Source organism: Rutidosis leptorrhynchoides, chromosome 4, assembly GCF_046630445.1.
Source record: "Rutidosis leptorrhynchoides isolate AG116_Rl617_1_P2 chromosome 4, CSIRO_AGI_Rlap_v1, whole genome shotgun sequence".
Classification (NCBI taxonomy): Eukaryota; Viridiplantae; Streptophyta; class Magnoliopsida; order Asterales; family Asteraceae; genus Rutidosis; species Rutidosis leptorrhynchoides.
In genome coordinates, this window is record NC_092336.1 from 644,412,006 (window position 1) to 644,436,116 (window position 24,111).

The 24,111-nt window shown below is 34.8% G+C and overlaps 3 protein-coding genes across 5 annotated transcripts in view; 2 read left to right on the plus strand and 1 right to left on the minus strand.

Moving 5' to 3' along the window:
* Window positions 1–264: 264 nt before the first annotated feature.
* Window positions 265–3,805, plus strand: LOC139843187 (uncharacterized). The gene is made up of 6 exons (XM_071833253.1): window positions 265–1,268; window positions 1,363–1,545; window positions 2,186–2,446; window positions 2,538–2,738; window positions 2,838–3,122; window positions 3,209–3,805. The coding sequence occupies exons 1-6, from the start codon at window positions 390–392 to the stop codon at window positions 3,803–3,805; spliced, it is 2,406 nt and encodes an 801-aa protein (XP_071689354.1). The 5' UTR covers window positions 265–389.
* Window positions 3,806–8,548: 4,743 nt separating this feature from the next.
* Window positions 8,549–10,738, plus strand: LOC139904370 (uncharacterized). 3 transcript variants are annotated; one of them, XM_071886307.1, is made up of 7 exons: window positions 8,549–8,969; window positions 9,090–9,188; window positions 9,332–9,583; window positions 9,682–10,068; window positions 10,163–10,233; window positions 10,362–10,457; window positions 10,562–10,738. In XM_071886307.1, exons 1-6 carry the CDS (start codon window positions 8,637–8,639, stop codon window positions 10,408–10,410), a joined length of 1,191 nt encoding a protein of 396 aa, XP_071742408.1. In that variant the 5' UTR covers window positions 8,549–8,636; the 3' UTR covers window positions 10,411–10,457; window positions 10,562–10,738. The 3 variants fall into 3 exon arrangements, with proteins under 3 accessions (XP_071742408.1, XP_071742406.1, XP_071742407.1); XM_071886305.1 differs by having other exon boundaries at window positions 10,378–10,457; XM_071886306.1 differs by having other exon boundaries at window positions 9,685–10,068; window positions 10,378–10,457.
* Window positions 10,739–10,980: 242 nt separating this feature from the next.
* The window catches only part of LOC139843188 (glycerophosphocholine acyltransferase 1-like), a 42,621-nt gene continuing 29,490 nt past the window's right edge, over window positions 10,981–24,111 (minus strand). The window contains 8 exon segments of the mRNA XM_071833254.1: window positions 10,981–11,272; window positions 11,410–11,665; window positions 12,594–12,687; window positions 12,787–12,882; window positions 13,392–13,478; window positions 13,481–13,500; window positions 13,622–13,675; window positions 14,109–14,211. Of these exon segments, the coding sequence (XP_071689355.1) occupies window positions 10,981–11,272; window positions 11,410–11,665; window positions 12,594–12,687; window positions 12,787–12,882; window positions 13,392–13,478; window positions 13,481–13,500; window positions 13,622–13,675; window positions 14,109–14,211 (1,002 nt within the window).

The window sequence follows — 24,111 nt, forward strand, 5'->3', positions numbered from 1 at the left end:
GTGTTATATTTATTAATGGCGGTTCAACTTGCTTTCACAGTTCACACTCACCTCATCTTCCAGAACCTTCATTTCATTTTCATTAATTTATACGTAAAAATAGTTAAACAATTAATAATTTTATAGTCAAATTAACCTTTCTCTGTTTCATCACATTGTGTTTATGCCTTGTTTAAATCAGCATTCACATTTATTTAGTATTTCTCTATATCTCTATATCTGTATGTGCATATTACTCCTACATATACGGTATACCTTAAGTAATTCACCAATATATTTCAAACAATCATAATAATACTCCACTTACCCCAATTAATATTGTTGAATTACAACTTGTAACATATCTTGGCCCCCAACAATCAGGTACCTAGCTAGAAACTTATAGAATCATGTCCGGAAAAGGAGACGGACTCGATCACCTTCGAATTCCATTTGACAAGATCAAATTTGGTAAGAAACTCGAGGTTGAAGGCTACGGAAGTGTGTTCCAAGGAGAGTATGATAACCAACATGTGGCATTGAAACAGTTGAACATCACAAATCTTGCTAACATTAAACCAAAATTGTTAGATGAGATTCTAGTAATTTCCAGATTCCGGCAACATCCTAATCTAGTTGCCCTGCTTGGATTTTCAGACGAAAAGAGCAATGAGATCATACTCGTTTATGAGTATGTACCAAGTGGAAATCTAGCTGATAAGATGAGGAAACGTCTGACCACCATCCAGCGTCTAGAGATATGTCTAGACGCTGCACGTGGACTCGATTATTTGCATACCGGAGTTGACAAGTCAACCCCTGGTATAGTTCATGGTAACATCAAAACTTCCAAGATCTTGTTGAAATCAAAGTCAAATTCATCCAGATTGGAAGCAAAGGTTTCAAGTTTTGGTTTGTCCAAAATAATTCCTGGAAAATCACAAAAGAATAATCTAGAATCTATGAAATCAGATGATGATGATGATGAAGCGACCAAGGCATCAGACGTGTATTCGTTTGGTGTAATGCTACTTGAAGTGTTGTGTGGTGTATCAGAGTTAGTAGATACGGATGATTTTTTGGAACGACATGTGACCGAATTGGTACCAAAGAAGATGGAACAAAATAAACTACGCAAAATCATTCACCGTGATATGAGAAAAGATATGACAACCGAATCACTGGAAACGTATGCTAAAATAGCGTGCCAGTGCACGATCGAAAATCCCGAAGAACGTCCTACTATGAGGCGGGTGGTTGAAGAACTTGAAAAAGCATTGAGATTACAGGTAGATTTTAGAATGTACGTTTTGATAGAAGATGGATGTTTTTGGATATATATTAATTATAAGAAGTAGCACTAATATTTTTTGATGCATGCAGGGAGGAGAGGTCTCATATGTTGATATTCCGACTATCATCGGGAAAGATTTGATTACCGACAACAATTTAGAAGTTGCCGGAGAAGATACCACCAGGGACGAGATTAACATCGATGGTACCACTACTTCAGTTTCTACCGACCCCAACGAGTTCGTTGATAATACACCTCAAATTGCTACAATGGTTAGTTGCTTTTGTCTCAACTGTCAAGTAATAATCAAATCAAATACGGAGTATATATAAATATAAATTATTCAATGGAGTAATCACTAGTGTTTCACAAGAGTAGGTAATTAGCTAATTATGGAAGAGGAAAAAAATTAATGCACGATACATGTAGAAAATTCAAGATTTTAGGAAAAATATTTTACATATGTAGTTCAATATTTGCCTCTGTTTCTTGTAAAGATCAGAGATTTATATAATACAGCAATGTAATTAAATCAAATTGTATTTATTTGTTTGTATATTTATATTTATATTTATATTTATATATCTAATAACTTAAAAGATATAAAGTCAAATGTACATGAAGGCAAGCTGTTCATGTCTAATTTTAATTTAGTAATTACTCCGTAATTAATTGGATATATTTATTTATTTGTTAAATCACAAGTTTGTTGACTAGTATAACGACATTGTTTAACTTTTCCCGGTGTATCCTTTTAATACTGTAGATATAAAATTAATCAAAAAATGGATGACTAAAATGTCTATATTACATTAAATTTACATTGTACATACGTGTGTATATATATATAGTCGGAATATATATAAGGTAATTTCGTTTAGTGACGAATTGAAACCATGTGTTTGATTACAGGAAGAGCAAGAGCAGATACATGACGTTCTAACTTTGGCCAGCAGTGATGTTGACAATGTGATGGACAATACACATATCGAGGAGGCTGAAAAAGAAACTGTGATTATAGGCACCAATATTGATCCCCCGGAAACGCCAGGAATAATTATTGCACACAATTCAAACTCCGACAATGAATCAAATATGGATGGGGAAAACAGAGAAACCATGAAACTTGCTACAGCTTCTCAATTTAGCAGTGTTGACACAACGGTTCCTCAGGTATGTTGCTTCCAGTTTAGTGTCGTCATACATACATCTACAAGTGACTTTATTGAAATGGTTTGAATAATACTATGATTTTTTGGTCCAGGGCGGGAATAACGTCTTCAATGTCCAAAGTCTTAGTAGTAGTACTAGTAGTAATGGCGATGGTGTATCTGAAGGTACAATCAATACGGATATTAATCATGTAGGAGATAATAATTGTGAGATGATGAGCTCGGATATGACAGACAAACAATCCGAGGTGAAGATTGTAAGCAGTGAAGAAACTACTGACAAAATTGCTGTGGTAAGTTTGTCTCAACATTATTCTTATTTTAAAAGGACACAAGAAGTACATATTGGTCTTTTAGCTATTGTAGGAAATTGGGGTGTTGGTTTCGTGCAGGAAGAGCAGAGGAGCTATAATGTTCCTCCTATTCCGGACAGTGTCGATGATAGTGAGAGTCTACCAGAAGCAGCAGCAGAAACCAGACTTGAAGAAGAAGAAGAAGAAGAAGATACCCACAACATCATGTTTATGAGCACCAATGATCCACAAGCCACAAAACAAGTAACAGATGATTTAAAATTCAATCCCAACTCAAACAGCAGCAAGGAAAACATAGATGATAACCACAACACCAAACCTGTTGATAACTGCACAAATCCCTCCGATAATTCGACACAACAGGTAAATCCATTATTTCTTGCAGCTGATCCAAGTAACATGTAACGTTTGTTAAAACTAAAGGAGTCAACTGTTTGCATAAACTGCAGAACTCTGGGGTTTTGAAATCAAGCAGCAGCAGCAACTTTGATGATGATGATGATGATGATAATGATGATGATGTACCATACAAAAACCATGATGATGAGGAGATCGAAGATGAACTGGAACAACTTCGAATTCCATATGACAAGATTAAATTTGGTAAGAAAATAGATGCGCGTGGCTATGGAAGCCTATTTGCAGGAGAACTTGATGTTCGCCAAGTCGCGCTAAAACGCTTAAATATCACAAACCTTTCTAACATCAAACCCAAGCTTTTAGCAGAGATTGTAAAGGTTGCTAGGTTCCGGAACCACCCCAATGTTGTGGCTCTTATCGGGTTTTGTGATGAAAAGAAGAACGAAATAATACTCGTTTATGAGTACGTCTCAGATGGAAATCTAGCAGATAAAATGAGTAAGCATCTTACGACAATCCAGCGCCTCGAGATCTGTCTTGGTGCTGCTCGTGGACTCGACTATCTGCATACCGGTGTTGACTCTGCAACGCCTGGTATCGTTCATGGTGACATCAGACTTTCAAAAATATTGATAAATTCAGATTCAAGTTTATCTGTTAGAATTAGTTGTAGTGTTTTGATTTAGTTGAATGTGATTGATTAGTTTTAGTTAGGATTGTTTATTGATTAGTTGAATTGTTGTTGTAAGTGAGGGAATGTTTTGTAGGATATGAAGACTTAGTGTTTTTAAGGGAATGATTTTATTGCTTTTTGTTTTGGTACATCTACTTTGCAATACATGGTGGCTATTTATAGCCATCTTAAGTTGGCTAATGATCAAGCTAGAATCTTCTAGCTAATCTAGTGATTTCTACATATTATCACTTACTAAATATCTATACTTAAATATCTACTATCTATAATTAATCTAGACAATTCTAGAAAAACATTACATTTTAACACTCCTCCTTAATGTTTTTCGATGTTACTCCGAGCATGTTGCGTAGGAACTCGAACTTTGATCTTGGGAGTGCTTTGGTGAATATGTCTGCAATTTGCTCTTCAGTCTTGCAGTATTTTAATTCAATCTCTTTCTTAGCGGTGACTTCTCGTAAGAAGTGATATTTGATATCAATGTGTTTTGTTCTTCCATGAAACACAGGATTCTTTGCCATTGCAATTGCAGACTTGTTGTCGCATAATATTTGAGTAGCTTCATCTTGTTTTTCGCACATGTCTTCAAGTATTCTTCTTAGCCATTTAGCTTGATTAGCTGAGTTAGCGGCTGCGATGTACTCGGCTTCGGCTGACGATTGTGCCACCGTTTCTTGTTTCTTTGATGTCCATGAGAATACACCAGATCCAAGTGTGAATGCGTATCCGGAAGTACTTCTCATGTCATCCACAGATCCGGCCCAATCACTATCTGTGTATCCATGAAGCTTCGAGTCTGTAGTCGGCTTGTACCATATTCCATAGTCCATGGTACCTTGCAAGTATCTTAAAATTCTTTTAGAAGCTCCATAATGTATTTGAGTAGGGTTTTGCATGTACCTGGATAGTAGACTTGTTGCGTACATGATGTCTGGTCTTGTTGCTGTTAGATATAGCAGACTTCCTATGAGACTTCTGAATCTTGAAGCATCCGCTTTCTCCGATCCATCTTCTTGTCTCATCTTCTCATTGGCAACTAGTGGCGTCGCGACGGTTTTACAACCGTATAGTTTAAACTTTTTCAGGAGATTTTCCGTGTATTTCCTTTGGCATATGAAGATGCCTTCCTTTTCTTGACTGATTTCGATGCCAAGAAAATAGCGCATCAAACCAAGGTCGCTCATCTCGAACGTTTTCATCATGTCTTCCTTAAACTCTTGTATCATTTTCTCATTGTTTCCCGTATATATTAGATCATCGACATACAAGGAAATAATGAGAGTGTCAGAGTTACCTTGAGTTTTGATGTAGAGTGTGGGCTCACTTTGACTCCTCCTGAATCCTGAACTTGTGAAGTAGCTGTCAATGCGGCTATACCAAGCACGTGGTGCTTGTTTTAGTCCATATAAGGCTTTCTTTAGCTTTAGGACTTGATCTTCTTTTCCTTTCTTAATAAACCCTTGTGGCTGCTCCACGTAAATTTCTTCTTCTAGAAACCCATTTAGAAAGGCTGATTTTACATCTAGTTGGTGAATTTTCCACCTTCGTTGAGCTGCTAATGCCACAAGTGCTCTTATAGTGTCTAGTCGAGCTACTGGTGCAAAAGTTTCGTTGTAGTCGACTCCTTGTTGTTGTGAGTAGCCTTTAGCTACTAGCCTTGCTTTGTGTTTTTGTATAGAACCGTCAGGGTTGAGCTTTGTTTTGTAAACCCATTTAACACCAATGATTTCTTTATTTTCTGGAGGATCAACTAACTCCCATGTGTTGTTTTTCTCAATCATTCTTATTTCTTCATTCATAGCAGCCACCCACTTTTCATCTTTCGATGCAACTTCATAGCTTTCAGGTTCTATAGTTGTGAAGTTGCAAGTCTCGTACACCTCTGCTAACTTTTTAACTCTTCCCGGTGTTGATTCCGGACTTGATTCTTCTTGCGCTGAAGGTAATGTTGCTAAAGGAGAACTTGGCGTAGCAGGGCTCGTTTCTCCTGTGCTTTCATGACTAGAATGCTCCATTTGTAGTGGTTGTTGAGCTGGAGTTTCTATAGATATCCGTGGCAGATATGTTTGTTTTTCAGCTTTGTCTTTCTCCCAGTTCCAAGAAGCGTCTTCGTCAAACTCCACGTCTCGGCTAATCACTATGTTATTGGTCTTCAGGTTATAGACTCGGTAGCCTTTTGACTTTGTACTGTAGCCCAAGAATATTCCCTTCTCTGATTTTTCTTGGAGCTTGTGACGTTTCTCCTTTGGAATATGGATGTAGCAGATAGATCCAAATACTCGTAAATGTTTTGCCGACGGTTTTCTTCCACTCCATGCCTCTATCGGAGTCTTATTTTCTACGGCTTTCGTGGGACATCGATTTAGTATATATACAGCCGTGTATACAGCTTCGGCCCAGAAACTGTTTGGAAGGCCTTTTTCGTGTATCATTGTTTTGGCCATTTCCATTACAGTTCTGTTTTTGCGTTCAGAGACGCCATTTTGTTCAGGAGCGTAACCAACAGTGAGTTGACGCTTAACTCCTTCATCTTCACAGAATTTATTAAACTGTGTAGAGGTGTATTCTTTTCCTCTATCACTTCTTAGTGTTTTTATATAATGGCCACTAGTCTTTTCTACGTAATTCTTGAACTTCTTGAATATAGTAAATACTTCAGATTTTTCACGCATGAAGTACACCCACGTCATTCTAGAATAGTCATCGATAAAGAGAATAAAGTACCTGTTTTGGTTAAGTGACGGGGTCCTCATTGGTCCACAAACGTCGGTGTGCACCAGCTCCAGTATACCTTTCGCTCTCCAAGCTTTGTCACGAGGGAAAGGTTTTCGATGTTGCTTGCCCATCATACAGCTTTCACACGTGTCAGTGATTTCTTCTATGTTAGGCAAGTCTCTCATCATATTCTTCTGTTGGAGGATTTTTAGTGCGTGAAAGTTAAAGTGGCCAAATCTTCGATGCCATAGCCATGATTCTTCAACTTGAACTTTCATGGCTGTGTCTTGGATATACTGCCAACGAAGCGGAAAGTTGCGGTTCTCCATTGGCACTTCGGCTATTAATTTATAGTTATTTTTCTTGTCACGAATAACGCATGATTTGTCTTCGAAGAGTAAAGAGTATCCGTGCTCCATCATTTGACCAACACTTAACAAGTTACTTGCTAGGCTTGGTACTAGAAGAACGTCATTGATAGATCGAGTGACGTTATTAGTTTGAACAGTAATAGTACCTTTGCCTTTAGTATCCACGAGTTCTCCATTCCCTAACTTGACACGGGACTTTACGGAGGTGTTGATACTCTGAAATAGCTTCTCATCTCCTGTCATGTGATTGCTGCACCCACTGTCGATCAACCAAGTATCGTCCCTCTGTTTATTTGCGACATGACAGGCATAGAATAGCTGATTTTTGTTCTCCGGAATATCTTCACTTTCTTCAGTGAAGTTAGCTCGATGATTTTGTTTTAAACGACAATCTTTTTCTATATGCCCAAATCTTTTGCAATTATTGCATTGTGGCTTCCCTTTGTGGAAACAATCTTTCTCCAAGTGGTTTGTCTTTTTACAGATACCACATGGAGGATAGTTTTTTCTTCTCTGATTAAACCCGGTTCTGGGTTTTTCTCCTCCTCTCGACTTTTCTTCGAGATTTATTTTCCCCTCATTATTAGATTTCCGAGACCTTATTTTGAGTTTAGACTGAAACGCACTTTCAAGTGAGTTTTCACTGCGTCGACTCAGTCTAGCCTCGTATGCTTCTAGAGAGCCAACTAATTCCGTTACTGACAGAGTCTCGATGTCTTTTGACTCTTCAATAGCGGTAATGACATGATCGTATTTTTCGGTCATACTGATAAGTATCTTTTCTACGATCCTTTTGTCAGTTATATTATCTCCATAGGCTCTCATTTGATTTACTATTTCTTTAATTCTAGAATAGTAATCTTTTACGGTCTCGGTGTCTTTCATATTTAAATTTTCAAAATCTCGTCTTAGAGTTAGTAGTTTAACAGATCTCACCTTGACATTTCCTTGAAATTCTTCTTGAAGGATCTTCCACGCCTCTTTGGCTGTCGTAGCTCCCATGATTCGTGGAAAATTAGACGGTGTCAAGGCTTGTTGAATATAGCCTAGAGCAGCAGCATTTCTTACAACATTTTTGTTGTATTTTTCTTGTTCTTCCGCAGGCATAGTTTCGACTTCTTTTGGAGTTGTAAACCCGACTTCGACAATATCCCACAAGCTTTGTGCTTGAAAATATGTCTTCATTCGGATACTCCAAAAATCATAGTTGTCGCCATCAAAGATGGGGACGGGAATATTGTATGCACCAACGGTAGTCATGGTGTACTTGAATGAACGCCCAAATCTGGCTCTTGATACCACTTGTTAGAATTAGTTGTAGTGTTTTGATTTAGTTGAATGTGATTGATTAGTTTTAGTTAGGATTGTTTATTGATTAGTTGAATTGTTGTTGTAAGTGAGGGAATGTTTTGTAGGATATGAAGACTTAGTGTTTTTAAGGGAATGATTTTATTGCTTTTTGTTTTGGTACATCTACTTTGCAATACATGGTGGCTATTTATAGCCATCTTAAGTTGGCTAATGATCAAGCTAGAATCTTCTAGCTAATCTAGTGATTTCTACATATTATCACTTACTAAATATCTATACTTAAATATCTACTATCTATAATTAATCTAGACAATTCTAGAAAAACATTACATTTTAACATTATCATCGAGATTTGAAGCCAAAGTTTCAAGTTTTGGATTACCCAAACTACTACCCGGAGATGTTCAGATTGCTCCTCGGAGATCCATGGATCCTATGTATCAAGTCACCGGGAAATTGACCAAGGAGTCTGACGTGTATACTTTCGGCGTGTTATTGCTTGAAGTTTTATGTGGGGTGCCAGAATTGGTCGATACCGATGATTATCAGGAGCGGCATGTTACCGAATTGGTCCCCAAGAGGCTGGAACAGCAGAATATGTTACGCAAGATTGTGCATTTTGATATTAGAGATGAAATAACAAGTGAATCCTTGGAAACATATTCCAAAATCGCATCTAGATGTGTGTTACAAGACCCTGACAAACGTCCTACCATGGCAGAGGTCGTCATAGAACTCGAAAAAGCATTGAGATTCCAGGTAGTCTAGATAATGTCACATACATAAATGCATGCATATTAGAACTGTCTATCTAGTCTAGTTGAGATATTATTATACATGTAGAATTATCCCACAAAATAATCTGAGTTTTTCAAACAGGGAGGTGAACTGCCCCAAGTACACATTCTTGGTAGCAGCAACGGCAAGGGTCATCTACCTGAAGAAACCGTCGATACATCTGATCAGGAAAAGTCCAAGGTTCTTACAGACACGATTGACAATGTCACTACTGTGTGTTCATATCAATCAACTTATTATATTATAGCATGAAATGAATTTTTTTGTAAGCATTAAGTTGATCTTTGAGTGACAAACAAGAAATTTGAATGTACTATATGCAGCAAGAAGAGAGCTTTCCTGGTCGATTATTAGACAGTGAAGAGAGTGGGATTGTAACAAATGTAACAGGCGTTGAGGCTGCTAAAAAAGAGATTGGTGAGAGCACAGACGATGCTGACAACACAAAAGAAATTCCCATGGATCTAAAGGCAGCTATCGAGGAATATGAGATAAGTGAGGTTGATAAGAAAAGCAAGATAGTTAAGAGTACTACATATTCTAACAATGGTGACAATAATGATACTTTGGCCATGGTGAGTACAATCGTACATCATAAGTAAACATACTACTTTTAATTACGGCCTGATATGAACTTACTTTAACAAAACAAAAACATTCCAAACTGATGCAGCAGCAAGAGCAGAGTCATGTAGATGAAGGAGTCAATGTTGAGAAAGATAACACTGAAGATGCAAATGTTACAGCCATGGAGATCACAATGGCGCAGGAACCATCGATTCTGGATTCAGACAATGTGATTGTGACCACCGGAAAACATACCGCAATACTGAAAGGCCAGAAGACACCTGAGTTTACTGTAAATAATATTACTAGAGATGTAGATGTGAGTGAGTTTGCCACCAATGATGATGATGATGATAAGTTACTATCCAACCAAGATTTTGGAAGCAAGACAAGTAATAATGATAATAGTACATGCTCCGAATCAGAGTCTAACAATGGTGATGAGTTTACTCCTTCAGATTATCTGATCAAGAGTCCCGCCAATGGTAATATGGTAAGAAAGAAAAACTTGTGAAATCGTCTAACAACCACCCCCCGTTTGGTCTCATCCAATTCTGATGTATCAGCTATGTCTGTCCTGTTACCAGAAAAAAACTACTACTTCGTATGGATCCGGAAACTGCTGTTGCTGTTCTTGGTGGTGCTACCTCTTTGACAGGTATGTTCGTGATCAAAGGATTAACCTAACCCCATGACCATGAGTTGTTAAATCTTAATATTATTTTATGCAACCATATTCTTCAATCTTATATATTTGTATATTAAATAATATTATTATTATTATAGTCTTCATCTGTTACAGCGTTGTTTTCTACGGAGGTCAATTTTGGAATGAAGTGGTATGTTGTTTCAATGGGATTAGTTCAAGTAAACGAGATTAAGGTATGTGCATGCAATGGATTGTTAATTGGTCGTTTAATCTTTTTGTGTTATTGTTTGTAGGCTAACTCGCATATTGTGATTAATTAATGTTATTCTAAATTCAGGAAAATAATATTGAGCTCCGGGACGTGTTCAGTACCGGGTTGGTTGCAATGAATTGTTATTAATGAGATGAGATTTTGTAAACATTGTTTATACATGAAGGATTGATATGTACCAAAGGATGTTTTTTCATTTATGAACAATTTTACACATCAAATACATACACTTGGATAAATACACATGAATCCAAAAACACACATTTTTTTTTCTTTTTTTTTTTTTTTTTTTTGTAACCAGGTCTATAACTAGAGATATCTACAGCTAACAAATCTAAGAAAAGAAAAAAGCAAGATGCAAACACAAGTTTGACGCGGCACAGAACAAAGTAGGTAAACATTAGAAACATTCAACTACTATAGTCTATAGGTAGGAGTGTGTTTCAGAAACATTTACCAGCTGATTGGGTAATTCTGTTGTAAAGTTAGGCAGGAGGGCCGGGTTGTGTTTGTTTGTTTTTGTCCTTGAGAACGACTTGTCTTGGCATGACTTCAAGTAAGAATGCACCTCCATTCCATACAGTTGCTGAGACCTTGAGGATTTGGAAAGCAATGTGCAACTCGTACGATAAAAATATTGGGACCGTGAGGGCCATTGTTGCAACTGTGAAAATGGCTTGCAGCAGAATGTACATAAATAAACGATTCTCATCTCCAAGCAAACCACTTAAACGCCACCACACGTTGTTTGCTTTCTGTGCCTTCTTACAAAGTTCCCTGAGACAATCATCAGTGTAGCCAGCCACACACCACATATTACAAACGAGCTTTGCTTTTTACCATTTATTTATATTTATATATAGAATATAACAAAGGGGTAAAAAGTATAATAATGTAATAGATAACCTATATACCTGTAAGAGGTCATGACTTCAGGATCTTTTAACAGCCTCTGTCGACGAAGAACATTGACTATGAAGAAATAAAGTGCCTGCCAGAGGCTGTATGCGATCAACGGGACCGTAAACAGCCACATCCACAAAAATGATTTGTCATCAACAACAACATAATAATAATTATAAGGCCATGAAGCTCTAGCAAGGCTTCCCTCTGGATGCATAGCTTCGAAGAAGGCTGGATCCCACCATCGGATAGTAAAGAATACCACCCCTGTAATTGTAAATAATAATTAACACCACATCAATATAAATCCATTTGCAAACATGATGCTAACATTAATCAACAAGCTTATAGACATTCAAAACAAGCATTCTATAACCACACCATTCCTATACATGTACTTTGGATTTGCACGGCGGCTGCTGCATGTATGCTGCCCAAACGTTATCTAGTTTTCTCCTAAAATAAACATTTACATCTTTAGGTTCAATACTTTAATATTCGACAAAAAATAAACAAACAGCTCCATCAGTGACAAATAATGACACTAGTTCAAGCTTCAGGTGGTAATGTGGTATTGATCCTTTCAACCAACTTACAAAAAAATATGCTTTCTATGTATCAATGTATGTGTCCTATTTATTACGGAGTATTTGCAAAACAGAGAACATACAACTAAATGTAACAGCACTGTTCATTTAAATTGATGAATGTTTACTTTTAGTTTACATAATTTATTTTTATTTTTAATTTTTTTTTTGAAAGGCAAGTTATCGGCATCGAATACTCTCATTTGCCACGCACGCACGCGCTTTCGGGAGAAAATCCGAATCACATTGCAGGAACCCCATCCTTAAACCATCCCGAGGGGCAGACGGACCGGGTTTGAATCCCGAATGGATCCGGGAGAAACCACCCCTAGGGTCAATCTGGAGCTCCATCTTTCAGACAGATTGATTAATAGCATGGGCAGAACGAGGCTCGAACCCATGACCTAAACCCAAGCCCTACACACAAGGTGTGAGGATACCAGTGCAATGGTAGTTCACATAATTTATTTATTTATTTATTTATTTCATATTTACTCAAAGGAAGGATACTTGAGATATTGACAAATAGTCATGAAATACTCAAAACATATGACATAACTCCAGATACTTAAATAAGTCATGATTTAAGAAACTATGAATCAACTCACCTGGTAAAAGATGTATAAGAACGCTTACAAGTTTGTCCACAGAACTAAACACTAAGCTACAGTGCCAAACAATTAACGCCCAAGCTAGCGGCCCCTGCACAAGTACAATACAAATACAAATCATCAAGAAATGATTACCATAATATATAATATATACTTGCCATTAAAAAAAAAGAAGATGCAATCTACTAACCTCTGCAAACGAGAAGCAAACCATGAAAAGTTTTTCGTTATTTGGATAGAACAAAAGCATGATCAAGAAGATGGTGTTGGCATAGTAACAAAAATCCTGCATGACATATATGGTACACTTATTTTGTTTCTAGTCAAAAGGTCACAAGAATGAACCAAGTAAGTTTATTACCGCAATATATGTAAGACTTGGATATTAGTTCTCTTTCAAGTTATTTTTTATTTTTATTTTTTTATTTTTTTAACAAAAGGCTATACTAGTACTAGTACTAGTACTAGTTATGAAAAGAAAAATGAGGTTTTGAAATATAAAGATAGGAGGAGTATTAACTAGTACTCCCTCCGTCCCTAAATTATTGTCCAGTATTCCATTTTGGGATGTCCCAAATTAATTGTCTACTTCCATAAATAGAAAAGAAAGGAGTTATTTCATTGGTGGATCTGGAGAGAGAAGATATTTCATTGGTGGAGAAATAAAGTTAGTGGGATTTCCTAAAACTGTGTGTTTTTTGTCTGGGGACAATTAATCTGGGACGGAGGGAGTATTATTATAGATAGATAGTATCATTGTAATTTTGGTGGTTGGAATTTAATCAGGTCACTCACCAGGAGGTAATAATGCCATTTCTTGTAGCCGTAATAAATCCACCCAAGTGGAACAAACGTGATATATATCAAACAGTAGTACAGTACACATATCGGATGTCTTGGGGCCCTGACATTCATTCATTCATTAATTGACACCAAATAACAACAAGAGATTCACAAAACTTATTATTGCATTCATAACAGTAATAAAGTAATTAAACAAGACATATTCATATCAAAGCACTCACTTGCACCCAATATAAAGCAAAATCCCCCAAATGCAAACACACCCATAAAATGAGGGAGGGAAACACATTCATTTATTTAAGAAAACACATTCATTTATTTAAGAAAATAATATAATACTTATTATATATTGGTCAATATTTGACTTTTTATGTCAACCAAGCATGCTATAATATAAATGAATGCAAATATCAATAGACTGATATAAATCTACAAATTGAACAAATGTTATTCCCTGTTTGTGATACTTGGTAAAACAATCTGACATCAAAATTACATTCATCCATATGTCCAAATTATTATGGATATATATTACCGAAAAGAAACAATATTTTAATAGATAATGGTATAATGAATGTAGTACTTATACAAACCCGAGCATTGATTTGATTTGATTAATGATTAATTAAGTAATACACTAGTAGTAGTAGTAGTAGTAATAGTTATGAATTGAAAATAAAGAAAAGAGTGGAATAATGAATGATAAGAATACCTTGGTGATAAAGCTCTCATGTTGTTGGGCTCGTTTAGCGATTTTAAGAGCTTGTTTTGACAACATTTCTTTGGTTTTCTCTTTCGTGTCTGCTATTTTCTGCGCGCGCACACACACACACTAACTAATTAACTTCCATTCACCGTACTTATACTTACTCACTTAAGAAAAATAAAAAAGAAAAGAGGTAATGAGAGAACACAAGGTTTCTTTTGCTTCTCTGGGCGGGTGTCTTTTTGCAGACTTTTATTAAGGTTTTTATTAATGATTATAATTATAATTAATATTGATTACGTAGTACTAATGATTATTTCTCTTATTGATCAGATTAGATGGACATCAAATCGGTTGGTTTGTGTCCTTGCTTTGTACTTTTTTTTAGGTTTTTTTTTCTTTCACATGAAAGTTTTCTAGGGAGTGTTTATTATAAAAAGTTTGATTTTCGTTGACAAATAATATTATGTGTCAACAAAACGTACTTAATATTCCAAATAGTAACACGGTATATAATAACACGAATATAATACAACTAGATTTAAGAGCCCGTACGTTGCACGGGGACTCCTAATCAAAGTAAATTGAAATGTATAATGTTATATCATTTAACAATATGATAAAGACAGTTTCACAAGTATCGTTGTCCATGTTTACTGAGAAAGAGGTTACCTTTTGACTTGGATGTTAAAAACAATATAGCAGCTTGTTCTTGATACAAGAGAAGAATAGCTGGTATGAGTTGAACACTTTATTCGGTCTCATGAATTTCAGGAATGACATAGTAAAGGTTGGGATGTTTTGATCATTTACCCTATGAAAGAAAAAAAGTATGATCATTTTACGCTAGATACTAAACATGCACCAAATGCATTACATGTACTGATCTGCAACCCAGCTGAACTATACAACGCTTGTATATATGTATTACGATGCGGTCATCAATATTAGTATATGTATCCTAATTGCAAAGAAAAGCTTGTCCTAACACATAACAAACACAATACAATAAGAAGGCTATGAATGAGTTCAACCTATAAACTATAAACTACAAAGAATGAATCTGTTATATTTTCTAACTTCTCCCAATTCAGGAAGTGGAAAACACAACAAAGGATTCATATGACCTTAAGCGCGATTGTTTTGTAAAACATAAATATTAAACTTTATATAAATAGTGACTTCCAAAAGGCTAGTATCTCATTAATCTCCCTTCACATTTTGATGAAAGAGTACAGAACCGAAAGAAGCTACCATTCCGACCAAGTACCCAATGATAGCACCATAAGTTACAGAAATTGGTCATTGCTGTCAAAAAGAATATCTAATAAGAAATTAAGAATAATGATAATGTGCATCTTTGAACCAAATGATTTATTATAAGGATGCATGCTTTGAAAATAGACTCTGAAGGACTTTCAGCCTGTTAGACCCATTTTTATAATAAAAACCGATTCAAGTTGTCAAATGGGTCAGAGTTTCCATCTTTTATATAATCCGACTTACAGGTTCAGTTTTTAAATAACGAAAGGATACCTGCTGTAGTGACCCGAACTTTTCCATGTTTATATATATTAATTGAGATTGATATTTACATGACTAAATGTTTCCAACGTGTTAAGCAATCAAACTTGTTAAGACTTGATTAAATGAAATAAGTTTCATATAGACAATTGATCACCCAAGTTGACCGACGATTCACGAACGTTACAAATTTATAAAAACTACATGTTGTGGTATATATAGACATATATATATGGTTGACATGAGATTATGATGAGTAAGTATCTCACTAAGTATATTAACAATGTGTGATATACATAAGAAATGAGATTACTAAGTTAAGAAACTCGAAATGATATATATAACGATTATCGTTATGATAACGTCTACTAAATACATATGTATCATATTAAGATATTGATACACTTTATATAACATGATAAAATGATATTTAAATATATCATTAAGTGTGTTAACAATGAACTACATATGTAAAAACAAGACTACTAACTTAATAATTTCGAAACGAGACATATATGTAACGATTATCGTTGTAACGACATTTAAATGTATATATATCATATTAAGATATATTAATATATCATAATACCATGATAATATAATAATTTAACATCTCATTAGATATAATAAACATTGGGTTAACAACATTTAACAAGATCGTTAACTTAAAGGTTTCAAATCAACATTTACATGTAACGACTAACGATGACTTAACGACTCAGTTAAAATGTATATACATGTAGTGTTTTAATATGTATTCATACACTTTTGAAAGACTTCAAGACACTTATCAAAATACTTCTACTTAACAAAAATGCTTACAATTACATTCTCGTTCAGTTTCATCAACAATTCTACTCGTATGCACCTGTATTCGTACTTGTACAATAAACAGCTTTTAGATGTATGTACTATTGGTATATACACTCCAATTATCAGCTCTTAGTAGCCCATGTGAGTCACCTAACACATGTGGGAACCATCATTTGGCAACTAGCATGAAATATCTCATAAAATTACAAAAATATGAGTAATCATTCATGACTTATTTACATGAAAACAAAATTACACATCCTTTATATCTAATCCATATACCAACGACCAAAAACACCTACAAACACTTTCATTCTTCAATTTTCTTCATCTAAGTGATCTCTCTCAAGTTCTATCTTCAAGTTCTAAGTATTCTTCATAAATTCTATAAGTTCTAGTTTCATAAAATCAAGAATACTTCCAAGTTTGCTAGCTTACTTCCAATCTTGTAAAGTGATCATCCAACTTCAAGAAATCTTTCTTATTTATAGTAAGATATCTTTCTAATACAAGGTAATACTCATATTCAAACTTTGATTCAATTTCTATAACTATAACAATCTTATTTCGAGTGGAAATCTTACTTGAACTTGTTTTCGTGTCATGATTCTGCTTCAAGAACTTTCAAGCCATCCAAGAATCCTTTGAAGCTAGATCCATTTTTCTCATTTCCAGTAGTTTTATCCAGAAAACTTGAGGTAGTAATGATGTTCATAACATCATTCAATTCATACATATAAAGCTATCTTATTCGAAAGTTTAAACTTGAAATCACTAGAACATAGTTTAGTTAATTCTAAACTTGTTCGCAAACAAAAGTTAATCCTTCTAACTTGACTTTTAAAATCAACTAAACACATGTTCTATATCTATATTATATGCTAACTTAATGATTTAACACCGTAAAACCGGATATACGCCGTTGTAGTAACACCGCGGGCTGTTTTAGGTTAGTTAATTAAAAACTATGATAAATTTTGATTTAAAAGTTGTTCTTCTGGGAAAATTATTTTTCTTATGAACATGAAACTATATCCAAAAATCATGGTTAAACTCAAAGTGGAAGTATGTTTTCCAAAATGGTCATCTAGACGTCGTTCTTTCGACTGAAATGACTACCTTTACAAAAACGACTTGTAACATATAATTCTGACTATAAACTTATACTTTTTCAGTATAGATTCATAAACTTAAGTTCAATATTAAACCATAGCAATTGGATTCACTCAAAACGGATTTAAAACGAAGAAGTTATAGGTAAAACAAGATTGGATATTTTTGATCTTTTTAGCTACGGGAAATGTTTAATAAATCTATACAAATCATATCCTAGCTAACTTATATTGTATTATACATGTATTCTAATATATTATGTAATCTTGGGATACCATAGACACGTATGCAAATGTTTTGACATATCATATCGACCCATGTATATATATTATTTGGAACAACCATAGACACTCTATATGCAGTAATGTTGGAGTTAGCTATACAGGGTTGAGGTTGATTCCAAAAATATATATACTTTGAGTTGTGATCTAGCCTGAGACTTGTATACAATGGGTCGTGGATTGATTCAAGATAATATATATCGATTTATTTCTGTACATCTAATTATGGACAACTAGTTGTAGGTTACTAACAAGGACATCTGACTTAATAAACTTAAAACAGTAAAACGTATTAAAAATGTTGTAAATATATTTTGAACATACTTTGATATATATGTACATATTTGTTATAGGTTCGTGAATCGACCAGTGGCCAAGTCTTACTTCCCGACGAAGTAAAAATCTGTGAAAGTGAGTTATAGTCCCACTTTTAAAATCTAATATTTTTGGGAAGAGAATACATGCAGGTATTATAAATGATTTACAAAATAGACACAAGTACGTGAAACTACATTCTATGGTTGAATTACCGAAATCGAATATGCCCCTTTTTATTAAGTCTGGTAATCTAAGAATTAGGGAACATACACCCTAATTGACGCGAATCCTAAAGATAGATCTATTGGGCCTAACAAACCCCATCCAAAGTACCGGATGCTTTAGTACTTCGAAATTTATATCATATCCGAAGGGTGTCCCGGAATGATGGGGATATTCTTATATATGCATCTTGTTAATGTCAGTTACCAGGTGTTCACCATATGAATGATTTTTATCTCTATGTATGGGATGTATATTGAAATATGAAATCTTGTGGTCTATTGTTACGATTTGATATATGTAGGTTAAACCTATAACTCACCAACATTTTTGTTGACGTTTAAAGCATGTTTATTCTAGGGTGAATACTAAGAGCTTCCGCTGTTGCATACTAAAATAAGGACAAGATTTGGAGTCCATGTTTGTATGATATTGTGTAAAAACTGCATTCAAGAAACATATGTCGATGTAATATATTTCTATTGTAAACCATTATGTAATGGTCGTGTGTAAACAGTATATTTTAGATTATCATTATTTAATAATCTACGTAATGCTTTTGAAACCTTTATTGATAAAATAAAGGTTATGGTTGTTTTAAAAATGAATGCAGTCTTTGAAAAACGTCTCATATAGAGGTCAAAACCTCACAACGAAATCAATTAATATGGAACGTTTATAATCAATATTAACAGGACATTTCAGTTGGTATCCGAGCGTTGGTCTTAGAGAACCAGAAAATTTGCATTAGTGTGTCTTATCGAGTTTGTTAAGATGCATTAGTGAGTCTGGACTACGACCGTGTTTTCTTTAAAAATGATTGCTTAACATTTTTGTTGAAAACTATATATTATTAACATATAAATATTATGTGATATATTAATATCTTAACATGTTTAATATTGTGTGATAGATGTATACCTCTAACACAAATCCCATTGACTCACCTAATAATAACGAAGAGTCGAATATATATTAGCAAGATTCACAAGTTCCCGAAGAACCGGAAGAAGAGGAACCGGAAGAAGAGAAACTAGAAGAAGAGGAACCCGAAGAAGAAGAAGAGGTTCCGGAGGGGGAATAGTAGGAACCACAGAAAACCGGTCAAATAAAAGAAAATCCTCAACCAATGGACCAAAGTTAATAATGGTCAATGGTGTTTCCGCTAAGGAAGCAAAAATATTGGGAAAATTACCAATTTTTCAATGAATCGGATCCTGATGAGGATTCCGATGATGTTATAGAAATTACCCCGACCCAATTTAATGAGCCAAAAGAAAATAATAAGGGAAAAGGCATCAAAATAGAGAAATCTGATTCTGACCCCGATGAACTTTATATGTACCGTCAACACCCGTATTTTCAATATCGTGACAATAACCCGGGAACCTCTAAACCACCAGGTTTTTCTAAACCAATGTGGAAAACGACGACTCGTATTAGAGGAACATCATATATCCCTAGAAGATTAGGAAAAAGAACTAAGTTCGAAGAAGAAGAAACCAGTGATTCAGATTAGAGGGGTGTGAGCATGTTGTGTAATAAATGTATTGTAGTGTGCTTGTACTTTTATGTTCTATGTAAAAATTGCTTGTATTATTTGTTTTTACGAATCTAATCCTTGTCTATTTTACAGTATAAAAACAAAATGGACGTTAAGGGTAGACAACCGAATATTTTAGAAGACCTACCAGAGGATATGATTGAGGAAATCTTGTCTAGAGTCGGGCAGAATTCATCAGCACATTTAGTTATGGCGAAATTAACTTGTTAAACATTTGAAAGACTTTCCAGAAATGCCTTAGTTTATAAAAGGCTTTCCTTTGATAGGTGGGGTATATCACATTGGGGAGACAGTAAGTTACGCCGTGTTTTCTTTAAAGCGTTAAATGCGGGGAACCCAAATGCAATTTTACGCTACGGGTTAAGAACCTATTTTGACTCAACATATCCCAACATAGGATTTCGTGAATTAGAAAGAGCTTCTAACATGCAACATAAAGAAGCATGTTATGCTTACGGGTTAGTGATGTTCGCTTCTTACCAAGGTGAGAAAAAGAACATCGGATTACAGCTTTTAAATAAAACTTTCCCACAAGTGACGGATTCAGTAGTTGGGGTGAGAAACAATGTTTTTAGATTATTACGGGGCTGTTAGACATTACGAAACCCTCGTCCTTTTGACGACATTACAACATGCTGTCTAGCCAATGGTCATAACGGTTATTTTCCACAAGACCAAGGATGGGAAGTCGTCTTAGTAAAACCAGAATGCATGACTTGTTTCTGGACTTATGAATTACGTGTCTTTAATTCCTTTGCTGAACAACTTGCGTATTAACTAGATTTATCTTCAAAACTGTCCTGTATTATAGTGTACTATATTTCATGTTATGGTTGTTTTAAAAATGAATGCAGTCTTTGAAAAACGTCTCATATAGAGGTCAAAACCTCACAACGAAATCAATTAATATGGAACGTTTATAATCAATATTAACGGGACATTTCAGTTGGTATCCGAGCGTTGGTCTTAGAGAACCAGAAAATTTGCATTAGTGTGTCTTATCGAGTTTGTTAAGATGCATTAGTGAGTCTGGACTTCGACCGTGTTTTCTTTAAAAATGATTGCTTAACATTTTTGTTGAAAACTATATATTATTAACATATAAATATTATGTGATATATTAATATCTTAACATGTTTAATATTGTGTGATAGATGTATACCTCTAACACAAATCCCATTGACTCACCTAATAATAACGAAGAGTCGAATATATATTAGCAAGATTCACAAGTTCCCGAAGAACCGGAAGAAGAGAAAACGGAATCGGAAGAAGAGGAACCGGAAGAAGAGAAACTAGAAGAAGAGGAACCCGAAGAAGAAGAAGAGGTTCCGGAGGGGGGAATAGTAGGAACCACAGAAAACCGGTCAAATAAAAGAAAATCCTCAACCAATGGACCAAAGTTAATAATGGTCAATGGTGTTTCCGCTAAGGAAGCAAAAATATTGGGAAAATTACCAATTTTTCAATGAATCGGATCCTGATGAGGATTCCGATGATGTTATAGAAATTACCCCGACCCAATTTAATGAGCCAAAAGAAAATAATAAGGGAAAAGGCATCAAAATAGAGAAATCTGATTCTGACCCCGATGAACTTTATATGTACCGTCAACACCCGTATTTTCAATATCGTGACAATAACCAGGGAACCTCTAAACCACCAGGTTTTTCTAAACCAATGTGGAAAACGACGACTCGTATTAGAGGAACATCATATATCCCTAGAAGATTAGGAAAAAGAACTAAGTTCGAAGAAGAAGAAACCAGTGATTCAGATTAGAGGGGTGTGAGCATGTTGTGTAATAAATGTATTGTAGTGTGCTTGTACTTTTATGTTCTATGTAAAAATTGCTTGTATTGTTTGTTTTTACGAATCTAATCCTTGTCTATTTTACAGTATAAAAACAAAATGGACGTTAAGGGTAGACAACCGAATATTTTAGAAGACCTACCAGAGGATATGATTGAGGAAATCTTGTCTAGAGTCGGGCAGAATTCATCAGCACATTTAGTTATGGCGAAATTAACTTGTCAAACATTTGAAAGACTTTCCAGAAATGCCTTAGTTTATAAAAGGCTTTCCTTTGATAGGTGGGGTATATCACATTGGGGAGACAGTAAGTTACGCCGTGTTTTCTTTAAAGCGTTAAATGCGGGGAACCCAAATGCAATTTTACGCTACGGGTTAAGAACCTATTTTGACTCAACATATCCCAACATAGGATTTCGTGAATTAGAAAGAGCTTCTAACATGCAACATAAAGAAGCATGTTATGCTTACGGGTTAGTGATGTTCGCTTCTTACCAAGGTGAGAAAAAGAACATCGGATTGCAGCTTTTAAATAAAACTTTCCCACAAGTGACGGATTCAGTAGTTGGGGTGAGAAACAATGTTTTTAGATTATTACGGGGCTGTTAGACATTACGAAACCCTCGTCCTTTTGACGACATTACAACATGCTGTCTAGCCAATGGTCATAACGGTTATTTTCCACAAGACCAAGGATGGGAAGTCGTCTTAGTAAAACCAGAATGCATGACTTGTTTCTGGACTTATGAATTACGTGTCTTTAATTCCTTTGCTGAACAACTTGCGTATTAACTAGATTTATCTTCAAAACTGTCCTGTATTATAGTGTACTATATTTCATGTTATATGTAATATAGCGAAGTTGTAAGTTTGAAGAATATTTGTATGTGATATATTATTATAATCAAGTTTTTCATATGGAATTGTAGTAGTTGAATTGTATATTAGCTACTAAGTATGAACTTAACGGGTAGGTAGTACCCGAATTTAAACTTATAAAACGCTAATATGAAGAAAAAGCTTTTATAAATGAGTTCATATTATGCTACGAGATACTATTGACTACTCTTAATATTCTGTATGATTAACTTGTTTCATTTGACTATTTTGAAGGAAATGGCACCGACTACTCGACACACCTTGAATATGAGTGAAGAGGAATTTCGTGCCTTTCTTGCTTCAAACATAGCCGCAGTACAGGCCGCGCTACATGAAATGTCCCGTTCTTATTGATTAAAAACGTTCCATATTAATTGATTTCGTTGCGAGGTTTTGACCTCTATATGAGACGTTTTTCAAAGACTGGATTCATTTTAAAACAAACCATAACCTTTATTTCATCAATAAAGGTTTAAAAAGCTTTACGTAGATTATCAAATAATGATAATCTAAAATATCCTGTTTACACACGACTATTACATAATGGTTTACAATACAAATATGTTACAACGAAATAAGTTTCTTGAATGCAGTTTTTACACAATATCATACAAGCATGGACTCCAAATCTTGTCCTTATTTAAGTATGCGACAGCGGAAGCTCTTAATAATCACCTGAGAATAAACATGCTTAAAACGTCAACAAAAATGTTGGTGAGTTATAGGTTTAACCTATATATATCAAATCGTAACAATAGACCACAAGATTTCATATTTCAATATACATCCCATACATAGAGATAAAAATCATTCATATAGTGAACACCTGGTAACCGACATTAACAAGATGCATATATTAGAATATCCCCATCATTCCAGGACACCCTTCGGATATGATATAAATTTCAAAGTACTAAAGCATCTGGTACTTTGGATGGGGTTTGTTAGGCCCAATAGATCTATCTTTAGGATTCGCGTCAATTAGGGTGTCTGTTCCCTAATTCTTAGATTACCAGACTTAATAAAAAGGGGCATATTCGATTTCGATAATTCAACCATAGAATGTAGTTTCATGTACTTGTGTCTATTTTGTAAATCATTTATAAAACCTGCATGTATTCTCATCCCAAAAATATTAGATTTTAAAAGTGGGACTATAACTCACTTTCACAGATTTTTACTTCGTCGGGAAGTAAGACTTGGCAACTGGTCGATTCACGAACCTATAACAAATATGTACATATATATCAAAGTATGTTCAAAATATATTTACAACATTTTTAATACCTTTTAATGTTTTAAGTTTATTAAGTCAGCTGTCCTCGTTAGTAACCTACAACTAGTTGTCCATAATTAGATGTACATAAATAAATCGATATATATTATCTTGAATCAATCCACGGCCCAGTGTATACACGTCTCAGGCTAGATCACAACTCAAACTATATATATTTTTGGAATCAACCTCAACCCTGTATA

What these genes read in the sequence shown, in the direction of transcription:
- LOC139843187 (XM_071833253.1), top strand. Translation starts at nt 390, where the DNA reads ATGTCCGGAAAAGGAGACGGACTCGATCACCTTCGAATTCCATTTGAC. An exon ending in AAAAAGCATTGAGATTACAG is followed by an intron (nt 1,269 to 1,362) that starts GTAGATTTTAGA and finishes TGATGCATGCAG; the next exon opens with GGAGGAGAGGTCTCATATGT. An exon ending in CTACTGACAAAATTGCTGTG is followed by an intron (nt 2,739 to 2,837) that starts GTAAGTTTGTCT and finishes GGTTTCGTGCAG; the next exon opens with GAAGAGCAGAGGAGCTATAA.
- LOC139904370 (XM_071886305.1), top strand. Translation starts at nt 8,637, where the DNA reads ATGGATCCTATGTATCAAGTCACCGGGAAATTGACCAAGGAGTCTGAC. An exon ending in CTGATCAGGAAAAGTCCAAG is followed by an intron (nt 9,189 to 9,331) that starts GTTCTTACAGAC and finishes TACTATATGCAG; the next exon opens with CAAGAAGAGAGCTTTCCTGG. An exon ending in ATAATGATACTTTGGCCATG is followed by an intron (nt 9,584 to 9,681) that starts GTGAGTACAATC and finishes AAACTGATGCAG; the next exon opens with CAGCAAGAGCAGAGTCATGT.